We start from the raw sequence: 25079 nt of genomic DNA on the forward strand, positions 1-25079 counted from the left end.
TGCAAGCGATACTGCGCGCGCATATAAAGAAGCATTTGAGTGCGATATTGACAGCAGAGTACAATATTGGAAACAATATTGTACTCTCTTTCTCCATTGATACGGGTAATGTAAAATGCATAGGACAGGTATTATGCTAACAATATTGTATGTCATTAAGCAAACCCCTTGCAGGAATATTGATACATGGTTTTATTGTATCGAAAAAGTGGCTTGTATGTATAATGATTGAAAATATTGTTATTATCGGTGATTATTAATGAATGTATGCTCACTAACAGTATAAGATTGTATTCATTCAGTAACTCCCGGAAAATCATAACCAATACCACTATACTGCAGGGGCCCGTTTCATAAAACTTGTCATCAGTGACAAGTTGTCATAGATGTGACAAGCTACTGAAATCCTTGCATCTGATTGGCTGAGAGCAAATTTGTCATAGAAATGTGGCAGTTGTCACTGATAACAAGTTTTATGAAACGGGCCCCAGATCGCACCAAAATGCAAATGAAGGCCCTTTAATATTTCTTTACATTCTTCTGAATGGAAAATCTTTTTGAGAAATGAATTGCTGCATCATCATTGAAAAAAAAATTAACAAAGCGGATTATAACCGGCATTGGTATTTGAGACCTTTTGTGGACGGAACTGGAACGAAATTTGCTCTATAGCTATATAATGTATTCATGCTTATATTTACTGTTGATAAAACATCTATACATGTAGATAATAGTTTGTAATAAGGTACATAAAGGGCGGATTTAACAGTCCCGTTGAACTTGATTTGAGTTGAAATTGTTTTGTCACGCTGTTTTTGCTGGGACAGTGTAGCACCTGTCTTAACTCTTTGGCTACTGAAAGTTGATGTGCCATATGCTAACTCTATGAGATGTTGATGGCGGATTATCTCGAGTGTAGTCGAAGGGTTATACTTCCTTGAATGCCATCAGTCATCACCATAGGATCTAGAAGGAATGATAGAAGCGCAGTATAAGGAGAAGCATTGCCATACTCTCTTATCTGTTTTAGTTTAGAAACATTCAATTTGTGTGATTCATATACCGCGAGCTGATAGTAGTATTATATACTATAGTCATTTACCACTTTTGTTCCCCTTCCATTGGCATGCAGTTAGAATTATAACTTCCGGAAGTTTGTGGTAGCTCAAATTAGGTCGACAGCTTAGCTGAGCAAGTTAACTTGACCCCCACATTTCATCATGGAATGGTAATATGCGATTATGAATAACGCGATGCTCGTGAACTTTCAACGCTGCAAAGTTTGTTTGTTCTCAATAATCAATCATTAATCATGACGCAATACCATGATAAGCGCAATAAGCGGCCTTTATAAATTAGTATACCATGCAGTATATAGTAACCTTGAGAACCTCTCCTATACATGTGCAACGGCACACCAGGAAAACTGCGAAAGTACTTTGGAACTGTTCTCCCTCTATTTGTCCCTCTATTGTTGTGGGAAGAAGTGTGTTTGTTCGTGGCGAAGACGAAGAGCGGCCAATGTAGAAAATTAAGGCAAAAAAGCGTTGTACATAGATTATGCACTCAGCACTGCACTGTGGCGAATGGGCGACTCATATGCAGACGAGACGGGGAGAGTATAGCCCATGAGGGTCTCAATATTACCGCATCGACTATGTGCTTGCATGGAACATTGTGGAGGAGCATTGTGGGATAGCGTAAAGAAATTCCCGATTGAGCTGTATTAGGTGTATGTATCCAACGCCGCCTTGAATACGTAAAGAGAAAAGAAAAGCTGCGATTTACTTTGAGAGTATGGTCTTACGCGAACCACATCACTGGAGGTTTTGATAGTCCGCCGTTTCGCATATAGTTCGCCCAAAAGTGCTCCTGGACAGGTCGGAAAACTCATTTCACTAGAAGTTTTGATAATCTGCCGTTTCGCATAGTTCGCCCCAAAGTGCTCCTGGACAGGTCGGAAAACTCATTCTGATGCTGGTCAATGACCAGCCGACTTAGGTCCGTATATCACCCCGGACCATCGATCTAACAAGGGATCGACCCACGTCTTTCCCGTTGACATCTCGTCAGACTGCTCCCAGCTCTGAAGCTGTAGTCTTAATGATTCATAAAAGCGATGTGGCACAGGCAAAATCGTGACGAAAGAGGAAGATTAACAAAATCAGTTGCCTGTGACGTCTGCTACTCCAAAGTATTGTCGGATTATTCATTCAAAACTTGTACTAGACCCATCGTGTGCAAGAGCTCACATTGTAAATTTGTGAAGATTAATTGACGATCGAGGTTAACCATTATGACGTCGAATACTGTTCCACCACGTACAGAGAATACTCCGCTGCTACGCAATAAAGTACCCCCAGTCACCATGGTCGAGGATAGCAGCGTGAACGGCGCCCCGCCCGACGTCGACTTCAAACCGACGAAGAATGGCGACTACGGAGCCGTCAACGGAAAGATCGACGATCATCCGAAGGCTGCCGCCGATAAGCCGGATGACGAGGCCAGCGACAGTGATGACAAGAAGTGAGTATAATTTATTATCTCTGAAGCTTGACCGTCGGCGTTTTCACTTCCCAAATGCTAAAGTAGTGATGAAAAAAGAGAAATTATGATTATAATGACGATTGTCTTCATGATGATGATGATGATGATGATAATGATAATAATAACTTGATGATGATGATGATAATGCTGATAATAATAATAATGATAATGATAATTTCAATAATAATAATAATGATAATTTTAATGATAGTAATAATGATACTAATACTACTACTAATAATAATAGTAATAATAATAATGATAATAATAATAATAATAGTAATAATAATAATGATAATAATAATAATGATAATAATAATAATACTGATACTAATAATGATAATGATAAACTGATTATTCAACTAATACTGCTCTCAACCAGAGGGCCTTACAATTAATGATATTTCAGGGGTACCTGTTGCCTAATTCGTAATTGGGTAAAGTGGAAATTAGTTTTGATAAAACTGTTGTAATGCAGGTATAACCTCTCGGGTGAAGTTCGAACCCAAGATCTCCATTTCAAACCACAGAGTCTCAGTCTCTATGCCAATGCAGGCCTACATGTAGTTCCACAAGTATACCGCGGTGCCCACACATACACTTGATAACCAGTTCCGAAAGACTTTATTGCAGTAACTGTGCATAAGAAGTTGGTATATTTCTTCTATGCGGAATGCAGTGTCGAAGTTCAGAGGCTATTCCATCAGGCTTTCGCTGTCTCTCTCTCTCCCGCGCTTATTGTTTTGTGTATAACGATGGATGTAGGGAGAGGGAGATCGGGTTCTCCGGGGCGTGTTGTAAATTTGATTGCTACCATGGCAACGGCTAGACAATAACCAATCATCATTGAGTACTTCGGCTCTCACCATCGAATATGCTATAGTTTTAATTATTGCAATTGGCGCTTGTCCAAAATTAACTGACGACCAAGTCTTGACTTTTTCCAAAGATGAACGTGACCTTTTTTTTTTGAAACCACAAAAGGTCATACAAATTCTTCAAAAAAAGAAAAGAAAAGAAAAAAGCTCGTGATGGAAGTTTTTGCAAACCTTGATTGTTATGTAAATATTCCGAGAGTTTAACTTGTGTCAATACAAATTTGAGAAAGCTGTATGGATTGAATGGAAATAAATTGAAATGATTGTATCTCCTCCCGTTTTCATTGAAACATCCATCTCCCCGGTCACCATGCTCTGAATTTAGCCAATTTTACAGCCAAGATTTCGTCTTTTTTTTTCGCTCGCTCTGTCACGAAACCACTCACGACAGCCTCCATAACTTGCTCAAGGTTTTCTTGAGTCTTTAAAAGGACCAGACCTTGCTATTGAATGAGCGAGAGTCCAAAGTTTCTACCCTTGTTTGACAGTCAGATTGAGATGTGGAAAGATCTCGCATCGCGTTGTCACTGCATTGGTATATAATATACTTCTTTTGTTGTGTGTGTGTGACGCTTGAAAGAGTAAATATCTGTTTCCCCCCTTTTTTCTACCAGGACCGAAGAAGAAGCTCCGAAGGTTCCACTGACACGATTGGTGAGTGCCTCGACTTAAATCTAACCAATGGGCATTAGTATGATAGCATGTATAATTATGAGATTCATGAAATTCCACGAGTTTAGAAAAAAAAAAATCAGCATTAAGCGTGTAATGGAGTGCAACCAAACAGCAACGATGACACGACTTGAAATTGAAAACCAACACTCTTTGATACATGGGTCCAATACAAATGAGATATTAATTCTATTATGCTACCAATGAATAATGTTTTCAACTTCACAGTATAACTATTCTTGAAAAGATATCAATAACAATGACATTTTTGCATCTATAGATGCAAATAGCTGCTAGTGGTATACCTAGGATGAATGTAATCAAAATTGAATGAGTCGGAGGTCACAAGCTGGGATACCAAATGTGGAATTACTGTGCATCGAAGTTTTAATATACGAGAGTACACATGCTTTTGAAGGCTTTTTCAGATATTGTAGTGTTGTTTGACACTCCACAAACAAATGTGATTTTTTTTTTCCGCTGACAACCTCTCTGGCGGCAAGTTTCGACCTTTGATAAAGAAGCACGAATAATTTGAAATACGTTACACTGAAAGGCCACTTTTTTTCCCTCGGTCACCATGATTTGAATTTAGCCACTTTTACTGCATATATATATATATATATATATATATATATATATATATTTGGCTCGCTCTCTCACGGAACCACTCACAATAATGGGCTTTCAGTGTTTTCCCTTGCTTCGATGGGATTCCACCAATGTCACGAGGAGTAACTTGAAAAATCGAAAAGCTCGTATTTCGATACGGAATACCCGCAGACCCTATGATGGTACAGTTTCGGTTGAGATGGGGCTTGAGGTTTCCTTATTTTTTAATGACGATTTTTTGAGATAATGAGAAACCTCTTATGAAATATGAACGAATATATGATTTTAAGAGGAATTCAAAGTTTCAAAGTTTATTTGATGAAGATTGGTTTTGAAATGGTTGAGATATCCAAAACAAAGCGATCCTAATAACAGGTGAAACCCATCTTTTATTAGGATCGCTTTGTTTTTACTTTGTTTTTGGGTATCTCAGCCATTTCAAAAGCAAATTTCATCAAATAAACTTTGTATTCAAATTCATGAATTTCTTCCGTCGAGATGTTTTCAGTGCAACTGATTGACAAATTGCCCTACATCGACGTAAATAAGCACTGAATTGATCAGTGTTTTAGTAGTAGCCATGATAAAAGATCATGGGCGTACATACTCGAGCAGGATTCGAACCTACGACCTCCTGATCACCGGACAGGCGTCATCTCCACTAGACCACCGAGCTTTCGCCCGAAAACAAGTGTTGGTTCTAATCCTTATAGCATGCAGCGGGTACTGCTTTGTTATTCAAATTCATGAATTTCTTCCGTCGAGATGTTTTCATTGCAACTGATTGATTTTTTATCATGGCTACTACTAAAACACTGATCAATTCAGTGCTTATTTACGTCGATGTAGGGCAATTTGTCAATCAGTTGCAATGAAAACATCTCGACGGAAGAAATTCATGAATTTGAATAACAAAGCAGTACCCGCTGCATGCTATAAGGATTAGAACCAACACTTGTTTTCGGGCGAAAGCTCGGTGGTCTAGTGGAGATGACGCCTGTCCGGTGATCAGGAGGTCGTAGGTTCGAATCCTGCTCGAGTATGTACGCCCATGATTTGTTATCATGGCTACTACTAAAACACTGATCAAATCAGTGCTTATTTACGTCGATGTAGGGCAATTTGTCAATCAGTTGAAACTTTGTATTCCTCTTACAATTATTGATTTTTTTAACATTTCATAAAGTGGTTTCTAAGTATTTCGCAAAAAGCTAATTCTCACCTCAACCAATACTATGCCATCCAATTATTGATATCCTAATCGCAGTTTCGCTACGCCACATCTCTGGATGGCCTCTTCATCCTCATCGGCTCCCTGGCCGCGATCGTGCACGGTGCCGCCTGGCCCGTGCTCAACATCATTTTCGGCAACCTGATCGACGACTTCGTCCAGTTCGGCTCGAACTCCACCGTGAACGTGAGCGATATGCCCACCTTTCCCCCGGGCTACGACCCCGCCAAGGAGTTCGACAACCAGATGCAAGAGTATGCCCTCATATTTGCCTACATCGGGTTCGGCGTCATGTTTTTCGGCTACTTACAGGTGAGAAGGAAACAAGGCTCTGTTGAATGTGTTCATTATCAAGACTAAAGAAAAATCCTCCTCAAGTGCTCCCAAATGGAAACAACAACAACAACAACAACAACAACAACAACAACAACAACAACAACAACAACAACAACAAAACCAAACACACAACCCGCAAATAACTTAGTTCTCATCCTCGACAGTATGTTATTGCAGGGCTCATCTCCCTGGTTATTGTGACTGAGAATGCAAGAATGTAGATGAAACTGCGTTATGTCCTTGAAACGATTTTCTATGATTTGTTTTTTTCCATGCCCCTTACCCCCTTCCCGGCCAAAGAATTAAGCTTCTGGTCTTTCTTTTTCAACGTATTTTATCTTTTCTACGTTTCTCATCCCTATCTTCCGTTGCATAAGATCTAATAATCCGATGTGAAAGCCCTAGACACCCTTTCTAGTAAAAAAAGTTTCCCAAATCTGGATTCTGGGTTTGTTTTGCCGTTCGATGCCGATGCTTTGCAAATGAGTGCAACCCTGTTCTCACCCACACGATGCCAATCTAAGAGTTCTTCTCCCTTGAAAATCTGGCTGCCAACAGACATCGATGTGGACGTTATTCTAGGAGCAGCAGACCTATCTATACATTCATAAATGATGTTAAAAAATGATGCCGAGATAAATACTTCGAGATAACTTTGCTTTTGCAAGTTCCATAAAGTGCAGCCCTCAACAGTCTTTGCTATAGGCCTACGGTTACAATATGTTTTATTGGCTTATACTATTCATGGCGCTCGCAGAAATGGACGTGCCAACTTTGGATTTCTAGCAATTTTTTCCCCTTCCTTTTTCAACTGTAAAGAGAAATATTATGAGAGGCTGATACATAAAACATATCACAAAACTACACATTTAACACATAGTCATAGAAACAATTATATTCCACGGATTGCCTTGTCATTTCAGGTATCTATGTGGACTTTAGCCTGCGAGCGGCAGATCTACAAGATTCGAACCGCGTTTTTCGACGCCATCTTGCATCAAGAGATCAAGTGGTTCGACGTTCACAAGAGCGGCGAGCTGACGTCACGGCTGGCTGAGTAAGTTTATTATCCTCACTCCCCTATGCCATTTCAATTTGCGAATTGCATCGGACACATACTGAGGCGCTATTCAAATTTCCGGAATTCATGAAGTCGTTCAGCAGACCGACAGAAAACTATAGCAATCCAATCATCCTATACTGCCGTGTGCTAGCAGTTTCGTACTGTATTTGCAGTTTCGTACTGTATTTACATTCAGCCCAAACATAAACTCCAAATGAAAGAGAAAAATATAACATACAGAACGATACAAAAATGACAAAAATCAGATAAGAAATAAGGAAAATATGACATTTTGAATTTTCCATTTTTAAAAATCAAAACCTTATGTTTATTCAAATGAGCGAGCTAATGATGTCATACCGTCACAATTTTTCATAGTATGTTAAAGCCTTACAATCGTGTGGCGAGTGGTTTGTGCGGCACGGAGACGAGCGCAACACGCTGCCTCCCCCCATTCTGTATCAAATGTCGTGACACCGAATGAGAATAGCGCTGGCTCAATGGGTCAGCGAACACACATTGGTATGAAAATTCACCTGACCCAAAATGGCTGTCCGAGCCACGCGAGCTTCCGAAGGGATCCGAATGGACGCACACTCACAGTGCGCATGCGCATGAAGAGAGACCAAAAGAGCCAAGCGTCTTCTGGCCTCTCTCCTCCAATCACCGCAGCTCACACACACACACACACACGTGTCTCAGTGGCAGCATTGTCCCACACGTTTATGGATATATTATATTTTCATATTTCATATTTCATATTTATTCGTTTTTTTCCACAATATATAACACAAACATAAATCTCACTTTCTTAAGTGACAAAATCAATGCATACAATTGTACAGAGAAAACAACAATAATAGCACTGCAGTGTGGCATTGCGCAATTGCATGCGCGAATTTCGTTCGTTCGGAGGAGTTACGCAATAACGTACCATTAGGGGTGACGATCGTCCGACTTTAAAATGTTATTTTCAGCTAATTCATTGTACAAGTAAAAGCATGTTCTCATAACACCTCCTATAGTCAGTATTGAAATACATTGAATACATTCGAGTGGGTGCAATATTGGGTCTTCGGGAAAAAAAATATCCAGAATTTTGAAATCGTCAGGAGAGAAGCCCGTTTGTGGCTTATCCAAATGTTGTACACTTTTGCTCTCTCATTACTACACGAAGATACTACAGTTGGACTATTAGGCAAACACTTCCGGCACACAAGTATTAATGAACGTATACTATACTCACACACAAGCACGCACACACACCCACACACACACACACACACACACACACACACACACACACACTGCATTATTCGAAATGGAGGAGAGAGAGAGAGAGAGAGAGAGATTTTCCAAAGACGCGGGAATGGTACTCAAGGATGATATAATCACTGTGAACACTGACCCCATTAAGATCATTTATAAACAAAACGACAGCCTCGTGACAACGCAGTTGGTAAAAAGATAAAATAAAATACAGGCTGTATGTCGGAGACTAGGACCTATGTCGAAAGCGCCTTATTTACCGTGGTGAGGCCATAAATGTTGCGTAATGCCTAGCAAGCTTGTCCTGTTTATCATGCTCCTGAAAGTACATCTCATAGACGTCCAGTTTGCGACGGGTCATTAGGGTCAAGTCGCACGGACTACATGTGCTTAGAAAATTAAAGGGAATACTGCATAACATCGCTTAGCATGCTTAGTGAGTTTCCTTCCAAAAATATATAGATTTGATCTTCATCTGTTCGGTTTGAATTGATATCTATATTACATATTATTCTTAGACAGTCATTTTTTGCAGGGAATAGAAAATCTACTACCTCTTGATTTCTTGAAAAAAAAAATCGTTTGAAAAAAATTTACAGCAATGATAGAATTAGTGGCTGGTACGTCTGGCACACATAATTATTTTAGATGTTCCTTACATCTGTTTAGAATAGGTGTTTCGAGGCTCAATGTTTTTTTTTTTTTTTTTTTCAAATGATAGAATTTATTGATTTCTCGAAGCAACATAATTTTACAGAGGATAAATGAATTACAAAGTTATTACTTCAACACAAAAACATTTCTTTGATACAAACAATTTAAACACATATCTGTGTTTTTTATACTTTTTTTTCAAATATTTAAATATCTTCTTACTAAAAAACATACTATAAAGGGTCGTACATGCGAGAATGCGAAAATAGGATAAAATAACTTTTGGCAGTCCGAAAGCCCGCCCAGGCCCGCCCGACATGGCGACGACGAGTGCACATTGAATAACTTCCACAGGACCATTGCAATTGACTACACACAGCCCCAACGCCGTACACAAGTGTAACACTTGAGCACAGCGACAGGGCCGCGCACAGCCACATTGCAATGTACAGCTAATAAAAGGAAATTCGTAAATACTAATAGGCCCCATGGACAGAAAATCTAGAAATTAGCAAACAACATTCACCCGCCGTCCCCACGCTCAGGCAGGCCCCCAGCGGACTTCCGGCAAGCCATTGGAACGCCAAGGATGCACCCTGCCCGAAAGTATGTACAGTGTATACATTTACATTACACACGCCACACCCAGGTAGGCTCCTAGAAAGCCACCGGGTTGCCACGAACATACCCTGCCCGAAAGCATGCATAAATTAACTTACATCATAACAACGTTAAAAGAAACTCGCGGGTACATAGACCTTTAAACTATTTTCATGCATACCTCCCCGGCAAAGGTTGCTCCAGGCAACCCGTAAACACGTCAATATCCACCTGACGTTGCAACAACTAAATGTATGCAAGGTGGATTCCAAGTATGGAATTATTTTCTACAAACAAAATCGAATGTTACCAGTTTCCGAGAGAAAATATCCATATATTTGACTACGAACCAAATGAAAGTGTTGCATCAGCCCCATCCTTGAATCATCAAGAAACATGAAATACACGATATTAACGAAACAGCATCAGACAGTTCAAATAAGTTGAACATGTCTCCATTTATCTAAAAACACAGTGATTTTACCTTGTTTTAGATATATAATTTCTTCAATTTCATAATAATGTTTCAAAGCTCTTTGAAATAACGCCAAAGATAATGTACCGTTCTTACATCTTGTGGCGAATATGTAATATTTGGCATATAAAAAAACAGAATTCAATGTAGTGAAAGGACCATTTAAGATTCCAAATATGAAATCGTTAAATGTGAGAATAACTTCGTCTTTCAAAACTTGTCTTTGGAACTCTCTCAAAAAACGTTGAGTATAAGGGCACTCCCAGAACAAATGTGTAATTGTCTCGGTTGTATCTAAACAAAAGGTACATAAATCAGAATCTGACAAACCAATTTGTTTTAGCAGTTTATTCACCCCGAGGATGTTGTGTAGAATCTTGAACTGAAAATAACGCAATTTTGTCGACAATGAACTTTTAAAAGGAATGAGATAGATTTTTTTCCAGTCAGTGACTGGTTCTATCAAAATTGAATTCCATTTTTCTTGTGATTTTGGAACTTCACGAAAATTATCTACGCATTTTCTATGAATAAATCTACATACTTTAGGAGCTTTCTTAATTTCAAGAATCAGTTCTTCTTGATAATTTTTATCTTGAGTTTGAGGTTTTTTAACAAGATTTTTCCAGTTAAGAGGAATTGCAGATATGATGGAAAAAAAATCCAAAAAATTGCATTGAATTTCATATTTATTTCTAAATTGTGAAAATGAAAGAAAATTACCCTGTTCATTCAAAATATGATAAATTCTAATAATACCTTTATTTATCCAATTATGCTTAATAACAACTTTTCCATTAATTCTAATGCAAGAATTATTCCATATAACCTGATTATGAATATATCTGTCAGGAGGGTTCTGAGAAAAAACTAAATTACTCCAGCAGACAAAAATTTCTCGTATGAATATATTTCCGACCTGATTAATCATATCCTTGCAATCAAGATTACAAATCCAAAATAAGTCTCCACCGAGATCTTTCATTGACAAGTCAAAAAAGCATTTCCAGCTACCCCTACTATCAGGCTCAATGTTGCTTGTGTGTCTTGTGAACAGTACCATCAAATATGAATACTGTCCAAGAAATCAATTACGTTTAATTCATAACCGAATAATTAAGTGATTCATCTTTTTTTTTTCACAAGTTCAAATAAACTATAGAGAAAATAGTATTCATACAAGAAGTCATTATGACAATTCCCTCACCTTTGACCCTTTGACATACGTCCTACATGAACTTCCGTTTTCCTCACCTCATCTGTTGTCTATAAAGAGTTGTCTCCGTGGGTCTCTTTGCAGAAATTTCGTTTCGCGGAGCTGCCAATCTCTCTATGATTTTGAAATTGTCCCTTGCTCATTTTCCAGAGATGTATGCAACACACAAGTAGACCGGGAGTAGCAGTGAAATCTTACCATGAATATTCATGACATAATTGATTGCATGATGGTTCTCCATTATGACGTCTTCTCTTCCCTGCCCATTCAGCGACATGGAGAGAGTGAAGGAAGGACTCGGGGACAAGATTGCCATCAGCTTGCAATACACAGCCCTCTTTTTATCTGGTAAGTCAAATGTACACATTAATTTCAACTCAGGGTACACCTTTAGATAGGCAGTGATCTCTAAACCCGTTCCATATTGAATTCTGAAATCCCAATAGAGCTGACACACAGGCCACCAGGTTACAGTAAGAGGTTAAGGAGGTATCTGGATATCTCATCGGTCCATTCACGCTGTACGCGAGAGTGAAGCCACCACGCCGCCATCTTTATAGACTTATACAACTCACACTCTATATGGGGACTTGTACGCATTTTCTAGCAGAGACTATCACCAAGATCCCGTGATGTCGTGAGTGTATCTTGCGATGTGCGTGGTAAGATGGCGGTGCTGTGGCTTCAAAGCGATTGGCCTATGAGATATCCAGGGATTAGGTCATAATGTCGGAGCGCGCGCTCTTTCTCCCGCTCATTGATGCTGGCAGTCAGTGGGCCACTGAACGAACAAAGTACTAAGCACTGAGGAGCAGCTCCTGAGGAGATTTAGCTGAAGTTATGAATTCTTGTAGGTGGTGGGAAAAGCGCTGTCATCTGCGGGACGCAGCTCCGAAGAAACCAGTGCAATTTCTGTTACCGAGGAACCCATGACTTCTCCATTGGCTCGGAACAGCGCATGGTGTATTTGTTTTATATTTACATATCGATAGTAAAATTTCTTGAAATGAATAATGTTTCTGTATTGCAACGCAGACGATCGGTGTATCGCGGTGGTCTATTAGGCCGATGCCAACTGCTAATTAGCACATTGCACACGCCATAGATGAAAAAAAAATGAACCATCGTATCGGTAACGCATATTTTCTTCATTAAATCTTTGTTTTCAACATTATCAGCATCATAGCAACATTATGTTCCGTAACTTTATGGTGTCATGTTGGTCAGTCGTCAAAAAAGATTTCATTAACGAGGGATATACTGACAAATACATAGGGCCTATCATCGATAGTAATGATTATCATCTTCAATATTCTCGTCACGTGATCACACTTGAGTCTCTCGCATTAGTAGGGTCACACAAGGGTTACTACGCCGGGAACACTGCCTATTGTCACCATTATACCACCAAATTAATGACGGGATGCCGGGTTGCGTCCAGGACGAATAGTCAATGTGAAGGAATGTTAAAAGTCCTGTTTACCTTTGGGAGCAGTGATTTGAAAAAATGTTCAAGATATCACTTTTTATACATAATGTGTAGGTCAGTTGTACCACAAAACATCCTTCCATATAAAATTTTTGCAATAAATCCTAAAATATAAGGAGATATCAATATTTTCTCATTAAACCATAACTATAGACGGTATAGTGTGGAAACATTTTTATTATAAACTAACAGTCATTGTTCACATTTTGTATATTTAATGATCCTTATCGTCGATTATACTGGTTCAAATTTTTATATTGGTGGTTTCTATCCCTAACTCAAATTTTAAAACTATTTTGAAGCACTAATGCTTGGTTTTGTTTCATCTGCAAATGGTAAATTATGCCTTTAATGATACAATAATATTCAAGAATGAGACGGTGGGCTTGTGTGGCGTGTTGATAATTATATGCTATTCCTTCTCCGGGAAGCTGTTATAGGACAGGCCGTGTTTATGCTACAGCAGTCAGTTCCTGTCATAAATCAGGAGCAACCAGATCATTAGTGGGCCAAGAAGGCGAGGCATATCTGGAGACAGTGGAAAGGGCGGGCGGCCGTGGGATGCTCGGCATGATTTCCTTTTCTCAGTGTTTACATGCAAAACTCATTTTGAAACACGACCGGTCTCTATTCGGCGTATATTGCTTCAATCACGTGGTCTCTAGGCGGCTTGACAAGTACGCCCTAAAATCAATATTTATTATACGAATATCTTTCTTCCTTTGGTTTGTTAGTGTGTTTTTCATCGTATCGATGACTTGGAAAGCGAAGTAGAGCATGACGACTTTGACGAGGCTATCGCTGATAAAGATAATGGTTGCTAATGGCAACACAAATGGCGGAAGTAAGTTTCTATGTCTGCTACATATAGTACACCAGTGAAAGCGGTCTGTTCAGAATTCTACCATGTCACGTAGAATCTAGTTACCTCCTTGGTAGAATCCAGAATTTTTACACATGTACCTCGCCTTTGCCCTCCTCAAAATATAAAAAAGGAGAAAAAAAAAACAAACAAACGAACGCCACAAATCAATATTCCCGGTTCTCCCTGTTAAAACCGTGTGATACATCGCGGCATCCCAACGGAGCTGTAAAATGGCGACGTTCAGCACATGACGTGTTTGCTTACCCCCTTCACTTAAATTGAGTCATGATCAGCATCAGTAACAACATCAACAACATCAAAGGCTAAGTCTTGGGAATAGCTTTGTGACTTTTACCGGCGTGACTTGTAGGAGCATACTATTTACACATGCTTAACGCCAAACAAAATGTTTGAAAAAGGCGCGGGCTGATGGCTATAGTTTTTCGAATTCCTTCCATTCTGGTCTGTTTACCCCTGGCGACCTCACGTCTGACACACGTCGGAACCTTTTTGTATGACTATTTAGTCCCTACTTCAGTGCTTCCTTTTTGGACGATGCTTTCCTTTCGTCTCACCGTCTCTACTTATTCTATCTCTATGACTAGCACTAGCACACATTTAGGGTTGGTTGGTTGTCTTTTTTACATTTCTCATTGGCTAATTGCTTTAGATTCAACATTGTGACGCGTGATTTACTGACCTCGCTTCGCTGAACGCCGATTACAGCAACCATATTTGGATAATGGCCGTGTTCACGCTACACACTTTATTGATCTGCATGAAATCATTCGATTGTCAGAAGCAGAGTTTCCGAATCTAACGCATATCCCTCCGCCGCTGGGTCAGCCACCACTCGCGGATTATTACATACATATAGTATAAAATCACTGTTCTGACAAAACTCAAAGACTTTTATCTCAAGGTGAATTATTGTTCAAAGTTTGTGCTGAGAGGGATATTATATTCAGTGATGTACATGTAGTGGATATCAATAAGTACCAAGTAAAAAAAATACTATTCGTAAAAACGTAACAATTTTGTGCGTTTTATAGATTGTGAATATTTCGATCTCTTGTGTATCACAATCATAATATGTAACTTTTTGATAATTCATTTTTAAAGAGAGTGTAAAGACTATCATAACTTTTCAAGTTCATGATGCTGTCTGTAAGGTTACCTATGTGGGGCTGAAATTAGAGACACAGGGGCGGATCCAGGAATTCTGTAATGGGGGGGGGGGGGGGGGGGGCGTGACTAATATTTCTGGTGCCACTTCCGGGTTTCATTTCAGTTTTTTTTTCTTTTTATTTTCTTTGTTTTTAACGAAAATTAAAGGGGGGCGTGCGCCGGTTGCGCCCCCCTCTGGATCCGCCACTGGAGACAGATAAACCATTCTAACAGCATGATAGAAAAAAAAATATGTAAGAAACAGAGTTGAAAAACAGACAGCACTGAAACAGAACTGTACTTAGGAGTGAGACATGTCACACACAATATTTGTCATCATGTTCCCAGTCTATGACTGGAAGTGGCTAACGGCTTTCCCAATGGCTTTGTTTATGTTTCGGCTAAACACGCCCATTATAATATAAAAGCACGAAGGATGTGCGCCGTTGCCCGGCATTTCGCCTCTAGTAATGGTAATAGCTTGTGCACGTGACGTTTACCGCTCTTTGATCCTCAATGATGTCATCGGGAGGCGGGGCGCATAATTGGATTCAAAGGAATAATGAAGAGAATTGTATAGAGCATCCTCTACCCCCCCCCCCCCACAAGTTGCGCAACGTGTCTGCAATCCATATGGGGCATGTAACTCTTATCTCGTAAATGTGGTCAGACAGGGAGAATTAATGACGGAGCTATTCAAATAATGTGATTTTTATCGACAAAGACAATGAGACAATGTAGAAAATATGCGACGGAAATGTTCACCTGTCTCATTTTTATAATGCGAATCTAACCTGATCGCAGATAGTAAATGCGTTGATTGTGTTGTTGCTGTCGTTTGGAGAGCATGGGTCCAAAGTTCCAACATTCATGTTGAGTCTTTCTGTTTGGTGATGTACTTCTCGTTCCCCCTTTCGATAGTATCGCTTTTTGTCCCCGCCGAACGAGTTCGAGCAGGGGACTATGAAACGGGCTCCGTACGTGTGTGTGTCCGTGTGTCCGTCCGTCTGTCCGTCCGTCCGTCCGTGTGTCCGTGTGTCCGTGTGTCCGTGTGTGCGTCCGTGTGTGATCAAAATCTTCAATTTGCTACTTCTCTGTCATTTATGAGCCAATTTTGATTCTGTTTGCTTTATATGATAGCACTACATGGGAGCTTTGAAACTTCTACACAGAATTTCAGTCGTGACCTTTGACCTTGACCTTTGACCTATATTGTACATTTTGCTACAAAATGCTACTCCTTCGCCATTTCTAACCCGATTTCGATTCCGTTTGCTTTATGTGATGGCGCTAGGTGAGGGCTTCAAAACTTCTACACAGAATTTTGACCTTTGACTTCTTTGACCTTTGACCTTGATTTTTTGACCTATATTGTACATTTTGCTACAAAATGCTACTCCTTCGCCATTTCTAACCCGATTTCGATTCCGTTTGCTTTATGTGATGGCACTAGGTGAGGGCTTCAAAACTTCTACACAGAATTTTGACCTTTGACTTCTTTGACCTTTGACCTTGATTTTTGACCTATATTGTACATTTTGCTACGAAATGCTACTCCTTCGCCATTTTTAACCCGATTTCGATTCCGTTTGCTTTATATGATGGCACTAGTTGAGGGCTTCAAAACTTCTACACAGAATTTTGACCTTTGACTTCTTTGACCTTTGACCTTGATTTTTGACCTATATTGTGCATTTTGCTACAGAATGCTACTCCTTCGCCATTTCTAACCCGATTTCGATTCCGTTTGCTTTATGTGATAGCACTAGGTGAGGGCTTCAAAACTTCTACACAGAATTTTGACCTTTGTCTTCTTTGACCTTTGACCTTGATTTTTGACCTATATTGTACATTGGCTACAAAATGCTACTCCTTCGCCATTTCTAACCCAATTTCGATTCCATGTGCTTTATGTGATGGCACTAGGTGAGGGCTTCAAAACTTCTACACAGAATTTTGACCTTTGACTTCTTTGACCTTTGACCTTGATTTTTTACCTATATTGCACATTTTGTTACAAAATGCTACTTCCGGCGGGGACATATGTTACGCACTGCGTAATTTCTACTTTTCCTTGTTCTTCATGTGCAGTGAAGACGAGGAGGAAGAAGAAATGTAGCTCTTTATACCTTTGATCATTTTGGTTCTTGGTTATAGTTAGAAGACCTCCAGAAACATGCAACAGTGGAGTATCACAGTAAAATGTACAACAGATTATGAACGCAGGTGTAGGCCTATACTACTTATGATGTTATGAAGTAAATAAACAAAAACCACCACAAACAGACATATAATCACAGTGGCGGATCCAGAGGGGGGCGCAACCGGCGCACGCCCCCCTTTATTTTTCGTAAAAAACAAAAGAAATAAAAAGAAAAACAATGAAATGAAACCCGGAAGTGACACCAGAAATATTAGTCACGCCCCCCCCCCTTTACAGAATTCCTGGATCCGCCCCTGTAATCACATCTAGCATGCGTATGTAAATTCATTAAAATTGAATTGAAAGTAATGTGTGCGTTTGAATGATACATCAATGATTTAAGAGACGTAACATGTGTTCTAGGCCTCCTTTGACTGAACAGAGCATAATATTCAAATTCAGTCCGATTCCAATATGAATAATCCACCTGCGTATCAACCATTCGCATAGCCCATTTCTTAAAATACTTGCTCTATGGTAAAGGGCGGAGCTTTGCCCCTAGCGCATGCGGCATTAAATTATCGAGAAACCATATTAAGTATCAGAGAAATCTTCGCCAGAGACATGCACGTATGATTACTATGAATATGAATGGCGAACGCGGGTGCATGACCTTATATGGTGAGAAGTATAGCCTCGCTACTGTCGTGTTTACTCTGTTGTGTCTTAGTGTGTGCCAAGGTGTAATGTGTGTGTTACAATGGTTCTATAATATACATATCATATTTTGTATGGGTGACTATAGGTGTGAAATTTTGTGAGAACGTGGACGTGTGTGTGTGTTTGTTTGTTTTTGTTGTATATAGGTATTGTAAGGCTGTGCAGTACAAAGTCCTTTGGTGCTGAGTCTGAGTATTTTGGTCAACCTAGCAGAGCGTGCAAAACATCTGTCATCATTATGCACTGGTATTGTATACTCTTGTGCTTTGTGTCAAAGTGGTTGTATACGAACGCGAACGATACCAATTGTTGTCTCTGCGTATCACCAGTAAAATTCGTTTCTTGCCACATGGTCTGGTTATGCACCATGCAACAAAGAAATAGTAATTTCAGGAGTTAAAAAAGAACCTTTGCAACTATTCCTTATACATGCTGAAAACAACAAGCAAAGGATGTTCCAAAAATGTATATAAAATGGAGAAAGATGGAGCGCATGTGTAATATAAGGGTAAGATATAATTTACCTCTCAGGACCAACCAACTGAGCTTAGAAACTCATTTGGCCTTGATACTGAAAAGGTTCGTCTCTATTTTCCCAGCTGCGCAGGTTGCCTCCTATTCGCCGATAGAGGTCTCACTCCTCTTATTTTGCAAAGAAATAATAATAATAATAATGATAATAATAATAATGATACTACTACTACTACTACTACTACTACTAATAATAATAATGATAATAATAATTATGATAATAATAATTATAATGATAATATTCAGGTTCCGGGATAAAACTTGACGTGACATTGATCTCCAAGAAACATTACTTGTTATGACAAAACATGATAATGATAATCATATTTGATGGTAGTGATTATAATAACATTGCTATTATTGCCATGATAATGATAATAATGATGATTATGATGATAATGGTTATGCTGAAAATGATGAGCATCATCACTATTATTACCATCATCATCATCATCATCATCGTCGTCGTCGTCGTCGTCAGTATGAAAGTCAAGAACAGTTCGGTGTGAAATTGTTGGCCAAAATGTCATGATAAATGAGGTAAAAACTTTTCAAATACAATATTTTGACTTATATTGGTATTCCGCTGGTTTTGTTATGACCTTCTCACCGACAGCATTTTTCACTTCATGACACTTTTATCTCCGACATCTTATCTTCTGATAGTTTACCTCGGGTATTTTTTTTTTTCAACATCTTCACCTCTGACATTTGACCTCTGGCATCTCAAACTTTGACACTCCTTTCTGACATTGACTACCGCTACCACATCGATCGCTTGCAATATTTTACTTGGCAACAAATTTTCGAGATTCCCTGATTTCTATCGAGGCTAATATACATGAAAAGTTATTTCTTATAGCTTAAATCTTGCGCGAGGCAAGACAGAGTCATGAACATGAACAGTTGTAGATCATGTAAACTGAATTATAAGTAATTAGATGCATTTATTACAAAACACGTGAATTGTTTAGCTCATCTTTTAGCGGTCTTATTCTAGAGAATTAGTATCAGTTCGTTTGACTGCATTGGTGAACTGATTTTCTTCTTCTCCATAGGGTTCGGGATTGCATTCTGGAAGAGCTGGGAGTTGACGCTCGTACTCATCGCTCTGACGCCCTTGCTCGCAGTTGCCGGTGGCTTCATGTCTTACGTAAGTTCCGTCGCACTTCCAGTCAGCTTGCTCCCTCCCTCACCTTACGTATTGTGCATTGGTCAGACATAAATCTCTATGCGCAAGAGCAGTGAAATTTATGATTATGGTCAATAAAGGGTTATTAGGTCGTCAACCCTTAGAAGCTGTCAAAGCTTCTGCGTGCTGTTATTTCATATCTGTCCAACAAACCTTATTGCATGTCTTGGCATAAATTCAAAGAAGGAGTATAATCACCGAAGCAAATACTTTATATTTCAATTGTATAGATATTTGTATTGTGTTATATAATTTATATACACAATGTATATCAATATGAATGTATACAGTTGTGTGTATTTACGTAATTATCCCTTTTTCTTCATTATATGAAACGATGGGTGCAAATCATGAATCATGAACCTGGTTAAGTGAGATGGTTGAGTCGCAAAGGAGACATCCGGATGATTTTCAGACTTTAACATTTGAACAACTATAAATCACATGTTATTTTGTAGTTATACTCAGTACAGAGTTTCAGAATTTATTCTGATTGGGATGAGGAATAAGGTTATAAAAATTTAGAACAAATTGCGATGTAAAAGGATGATGACATGTCAGCCTCACCATAAGAATGCATGAATTGGGGCTCAAGGAAGGATAACAAAAGAAGAAGGCGTGCATAGATTATACACAGGTGATCAGTGGTAATGTAATGGAATTACACTGCTACATTTCTGAAATGTGTGAGGCTCCTATGTCATCAACATTGTTCAGTTGTCTTTCTGTTGCCCTGTACAGTAGGCCCTATTCTTGATAGCCCCCCCCCCCCAAAAAAAAACAAAAACAAAAACAAAAAACAACAACAACCAAAAAACAAAAAACAAACAAACAAAATAAAAAAAAACAAAAAACAAAAACAAAAAACAAAACAAAACATCGTTCAGTGTAATTTGTTTAGGATTTTTCAGAGTATTGGTTTCTCTGCTCAAGGACCACAATAAATTCCACAGATCTATGCATGAACCTGTCGATTTATGTACTACAAGATGTGAAATTTTGAAAATCGTCTGGAATGCCCCTTTGATATGTAATTATCACCGTGCTGTGTAGGTCCTGACCACGTACGCCAAGCAGGAGCAGGAAGCGTACGCGGGTGCTGGCAGCGTGGCTGAGGAGGTGTTATCGTGCGTGAGGACCGTCATCGCCTTTGGCGGAGAGCGAAAGGAAGTCAAACGGTTAGAAAATGTTTCTCTCACTTTTCCCCACTTTGTTACTTCCGTTTTTTGTTTGTCTTTCTGTTGCTCTGTACAGTTGGCTCTATTCTTGATACCCCCCAAAATATGTCTACCTATCTCAGCGTCAATCGAGACAATTTTATATTGTCTTTCAATTTCAATCCATGTACGCATGCATGTACATGTATAATGGATCTCTTTTCGTATATCTGTATGTGCGTATTATAATTATATGTGTGAAGTGTATATATATATATATATATATATATGTATTGTATTTATTATATATATATATATCAAATGGTGTAAATTCTGATTCAGCCAGGTAACGTTCAATAAAGGTACAAAATTAAATCAATTAATCTGGACTTACTGTTTTAATTCCGAGAACGATTTCACGTCCGATCCACGTCTTGGATTGGACGTGAAACCGTTCTCGGAATTAAAACAGTAAGTCCAGATGAATTGATTTAATTTTGTACCTTTATATGTATATATATTGTATATACTTATGTATGTTTGCAGGTATATTTTTATTTCGATACGTTATGTCTCTGCATCTGGTTTTCTATCTTACTGTCTGTCTATCTGTTCTTCCGTCTGTCAATGTACTTCTTGGCCATCAACAGGTACGAGAAGGAGCTGAGGGTGGCGAGAGACGTCGGGGTCAAGAAAGGGGTGACGACTGGTGTGGGTATGGGACTGACCATGTTCATCATGTTCGGCTCTTACGCCCTAGCTTTCTGGTAAGCGTGCCGGCAAGAAAGCGTCAATAGCGCGTCACCGATGTTCCGCGCTGAGTGTGGTTCATGTGTGTGATGTTGGTGGTGAGATGGTGGTGGTGATAAGGATGATGATGATGATGGTGATGATGATGGTGATGATGATTTTGGTGGTGATGGTGGTGTGATGGTGATGGTGAAGATGATTGTGGTGAAGGTGTGCTGAAGTCAATGGTTTGCTGATGGTGTGTTAGAAATGATTGTAATATAGGTTATGTAGAGGTTTGGGTGAAGTTTCTTCAAGACGTTATATTTTAAGAGGCAATATTGAAAATGATTTTGACTTTGGTGTCTTTTAAGGCTAACAATAATACTAATACGAATTGTGTGTTTTCAAAAATATTTTCATAATGTTTGTCAAATACAAGTCATGCTGGTTTGTAGAAAGGATTGTTCTACCCATTTATACGCTTTGGATAAGTGGGACATCTTGGATGAAGATATTTTGTCTCAGGACATATTAGCATTTGTCCAGGTTCAAACTCGTAATCCTTGTTTTAGCCACCCTGAATACAACTGAACAGGTCATACGTATATCAGTAAAGAAATTGTAGAGCAGTAGTAAGCACAATGTTGCAATTTGGATCAACAGGTCATACGTAGATCAGTAAATGAACTGTAGGGCCTATTAGTAAGCACAATGTAAAAATTTGGATCAATGAAAGCAAGTCTCGACATGCACGTACATTAATATACATGGAAATGGTTGCAATTCTGGAGAAAATCCAAATTTCCTCGTTATTTTATCACGGTATCTGCCAGGTATGGACCAAAGCTTGTCGCTGATGGTGTCATATCCGGTGGTGACGTCATGATCGTCTTCTTTTGCGTCATGATTGGATCTTTTTCTATCGGCAACATCAGTCCCTCCATCACCTCTCTGACTGCCGCCCGGAGCGCTGCGGTCACTCTCTTCGACATCATCGATGCGGTATGCAGCTTTAAACGACCCCAACCTCAAACAGACTTCAAGGAGAATGAAACCCAAAATATGCGATTGGATTGAGTGAATGCAGCAGTATTAGTATATAGAAGACATCAGTGAAAGTTTGAAGAAAATCGACCTCTCTTTTCAAAAGTTATGAATTGTTAAAATCTCGGTGTAGCCATTGCTGGATGAAAAGATAAAATTTGAATTTGAACTTGAACTTGATCTCTCCAGTTAGTGACGTCACTTACGGAGAACAATGATAAAGAATATAAAACATATTTTCACTTTCAAACACAATGAAAGAACAGTTTGTACTTACTTCTGCCAGAAATTAAAGGGAAAAAATATTAACCTTAACAGGTGTCATTATCAAGTCGAGGAAATGAGTAGCCTACTTTCTCTCTCTCTCTTAAAAAAAAAAGATATGTTTCCAATTTGTAATGTTCTTTTTTTTTTGTAAACTGTAGATATATGAGTAGCTCAATAAAAAAAAAAATGAAATGTACCATTTCACAGTACATCTACTTGGGGGACAGAATTGTGACTGTTTTGTTGAAATGCATCCTGTGACTCCTCTTTGATGGAGTATAAATGTGTTTTAGGAAGGTTAAGATTTATTCTAAACATTTTTGCTCTAAATTCTGTGTTTTGTTGAATGACAGACTCCAGAAATCGACGCTAGGTCGAGCAAAGGAAAGAAACCGTCTCAGATGACGGGTAACATCGAGTTTCAAGGGGTGCAGTTCACCTACCCCACTCGACCCGACGTCCCGATCCTCAAGGGCATAGACCTCAGCATCCGGAAGGGGCAGACTGTGGCCCTGGTGGGGTCCAGTGGGTGTGGCAAGTCCACCACCATCAACCTGCTGCTCAGGTTCTATGACAAATCCGACGGAAAGGTGAGGACATGCAGCCAGAATCATTCTAGAAACCCTAGCCTTTTGGTTTTTACTTTGGTATCATGGATGTTTTGTAAAGGTTAATTCCAGACTAGCTGAAAGTTGGTCTGAAAAGAGTGACGTTTTCTCAGCACAACAGTGAAGGCTTGGTCAAAACCAGGGGGAAATTGAGGAAGTTGTAAAATTGTGAAGTTTTACTAATTTCCACGAAACATTTCTTGATCACTCAATAAGTATATAAATTATGAATATTTATATACTAATGGTGGATTGATTATGTCAAAAACAGATTCTTGTTGATGGCGACGAGATCACCGACCTTAACGTCCGATGGCTGCGCGAGAAAATCGGCGTGGTCAGCCAGGAGCCCATCCTCTTCAACTGCAGCATCGAGGAGAACATCGCTTACGGCCGTGCAGGCGTGACAAAGGAGGAGATCGTCCAGGCAACCAAGATGGCCAACGCCCACGACTTCATCTCCAAGCTACCCAAGGTGAGACACTAGCCAAGGTCGCAGAAGCATAACTGCGAGAAGTTTAACTTTGAGAGGTCTTCGAGAAGCTTCCTCGCCCATCCGTACTGGGCGGCCAAACTTCTGGAAGTTTCCGTTCTCGCTTCTTCGGGAAGTTTTGGTCAGCGGTGCGCATGCGCAGCAAAGGAGAAAATGCGCGCTGTCTGACAGCTGTGAAGGCGCTGTAAACAGGAAGTGAACGGATCACATGACAAACTTCGCGATGTTTTATCTTTGCAAGGGGGTTCCGGAAATTTCACAAGTTGAGTGGGAAATTTCTCGAGGTTTTTTTTTTTTTTTTAATTCTTTTTTTAAATTTTTATCGGATAGAATTTACGTGTGGCTTAGGCGTGCAGATATTTCATGGGAGCCGGTGTCGTAGGAGTAAATGTCATGGAACAGTTTTCGGAAGGTGTTCGGTCACACTTGCAAAACTTTGTGAACTTCGGGCGAAATCTTACCAGTGTGACGGCGTAATCGAACGACACAAACTGACACTGGCATTTATAGGAGGGGTCTCTATCAACCAGGCTGACCTTTGCTCATTATTTGGTCATTGATTCAGTCTTGTGTTCTGTACGCAGATATCTTTTAAGATATATTTACTTCGCGTGATTATTATTCGTATCGTTTGGGCGATTCAACGATTGAATCACTTTTTTGTTTGAAGTTTTCTCCCCTGTAAGTCATTTTCAACTAGGCGAAGAGATAGAGCCTTCCATGATTAAAAGATCGAACTGTAATTGGTTCCCCACCGATTATTTGAATTAGTTGTACGTGGCTGCTAAGGAGGCAATGGGTACTTTATAGGCACGACCACAACACAGACACAGCAACACATCAATGATGATAGGGCGCCTTGGGGGCCCAACCAATGCAGTCGGGTGTACGTCAAGAGCTCGACGCCCACGAGTCATAGGACCTACTGCCTACGAGTCATGCAGACAGCGTGCTAGACACTAAGTAAACAAGGCCCACAAGCTTGACATCAATATGCCCCCGAGTTAAACGGTCCATGAGTTAGACACTAGGCAAATAAGGCCTATGAGCTCGCCACAAGGCTAACAAGGCCCACAAGCTCGATACTATGCAGAAAAGGCCCACGAGCTTGACGTTGC

The 25079-nt window shown here is 39.5% G+C and overlaps 1 protein-coding gene across 1 annotated transcript in view; it reads left to right on the forward strand.

The window, feature by feature from the left end:
• Positions 1-1625: 1625 nt before the first annotated feature.
• LOC139711144 (ATP-dependent translocase ABCB1-like) overlaps positions 1626-25079 on the forward strand; it is a 39317-nt gene continuing 15863 nt past the window's right edge. The window contains exons 1-11 of the mRNA XM_071623062.1: positions 1626-2526; positions 4040-4079; positions 5977-6252; positions 7200-7333; positions 11825-11901; positions 19527-19621; positions 20714-20838; positions 21468-21584; positions 22383-22551; positions 23214-23450; positions 23740-23943. Of these exons, the coding sequence (XP_071479163.1) occupies positions 2297-2526; positions 4040-4079; positions 5977-6252; positions 7200-7333; positions 11825-11901; positions 19527-19621; positions 20714-20838; positions 21468-21584; positions 22383-22551; positions 23214-23450; positions 23740-23943 (1704 nt within the window). The 5' untranslated portion in view covers positions 1626-2296. The remainder of the gene's footprint in view (positions 2527-4039; positions 4080-5976; positions 6253-7199; positions 7334-11824; positions 11902-19526; positions 19622-20713; positions 20839-21467; positions 21585-22382; positions 22552-23213; positions 23451-23739; positions 23944-25079) is intronic.

This window comes from Diadema antillarum, unplaced genomic scaffold, assembly GCF_040938485.1.
Source record: "Diadema antillarum isolate AM-2024a unplaced genomic scaffold, OU_Dant_1.0 seq00001617_RagTag, whole genome shotgun sequence".
Classification (NCBI taxonomy): Eukaryota; Metazoa; Echinodermata; class Echinoidea; order Diadematoida; family Diadematidae; genus Diadema; species Diadema antillarum.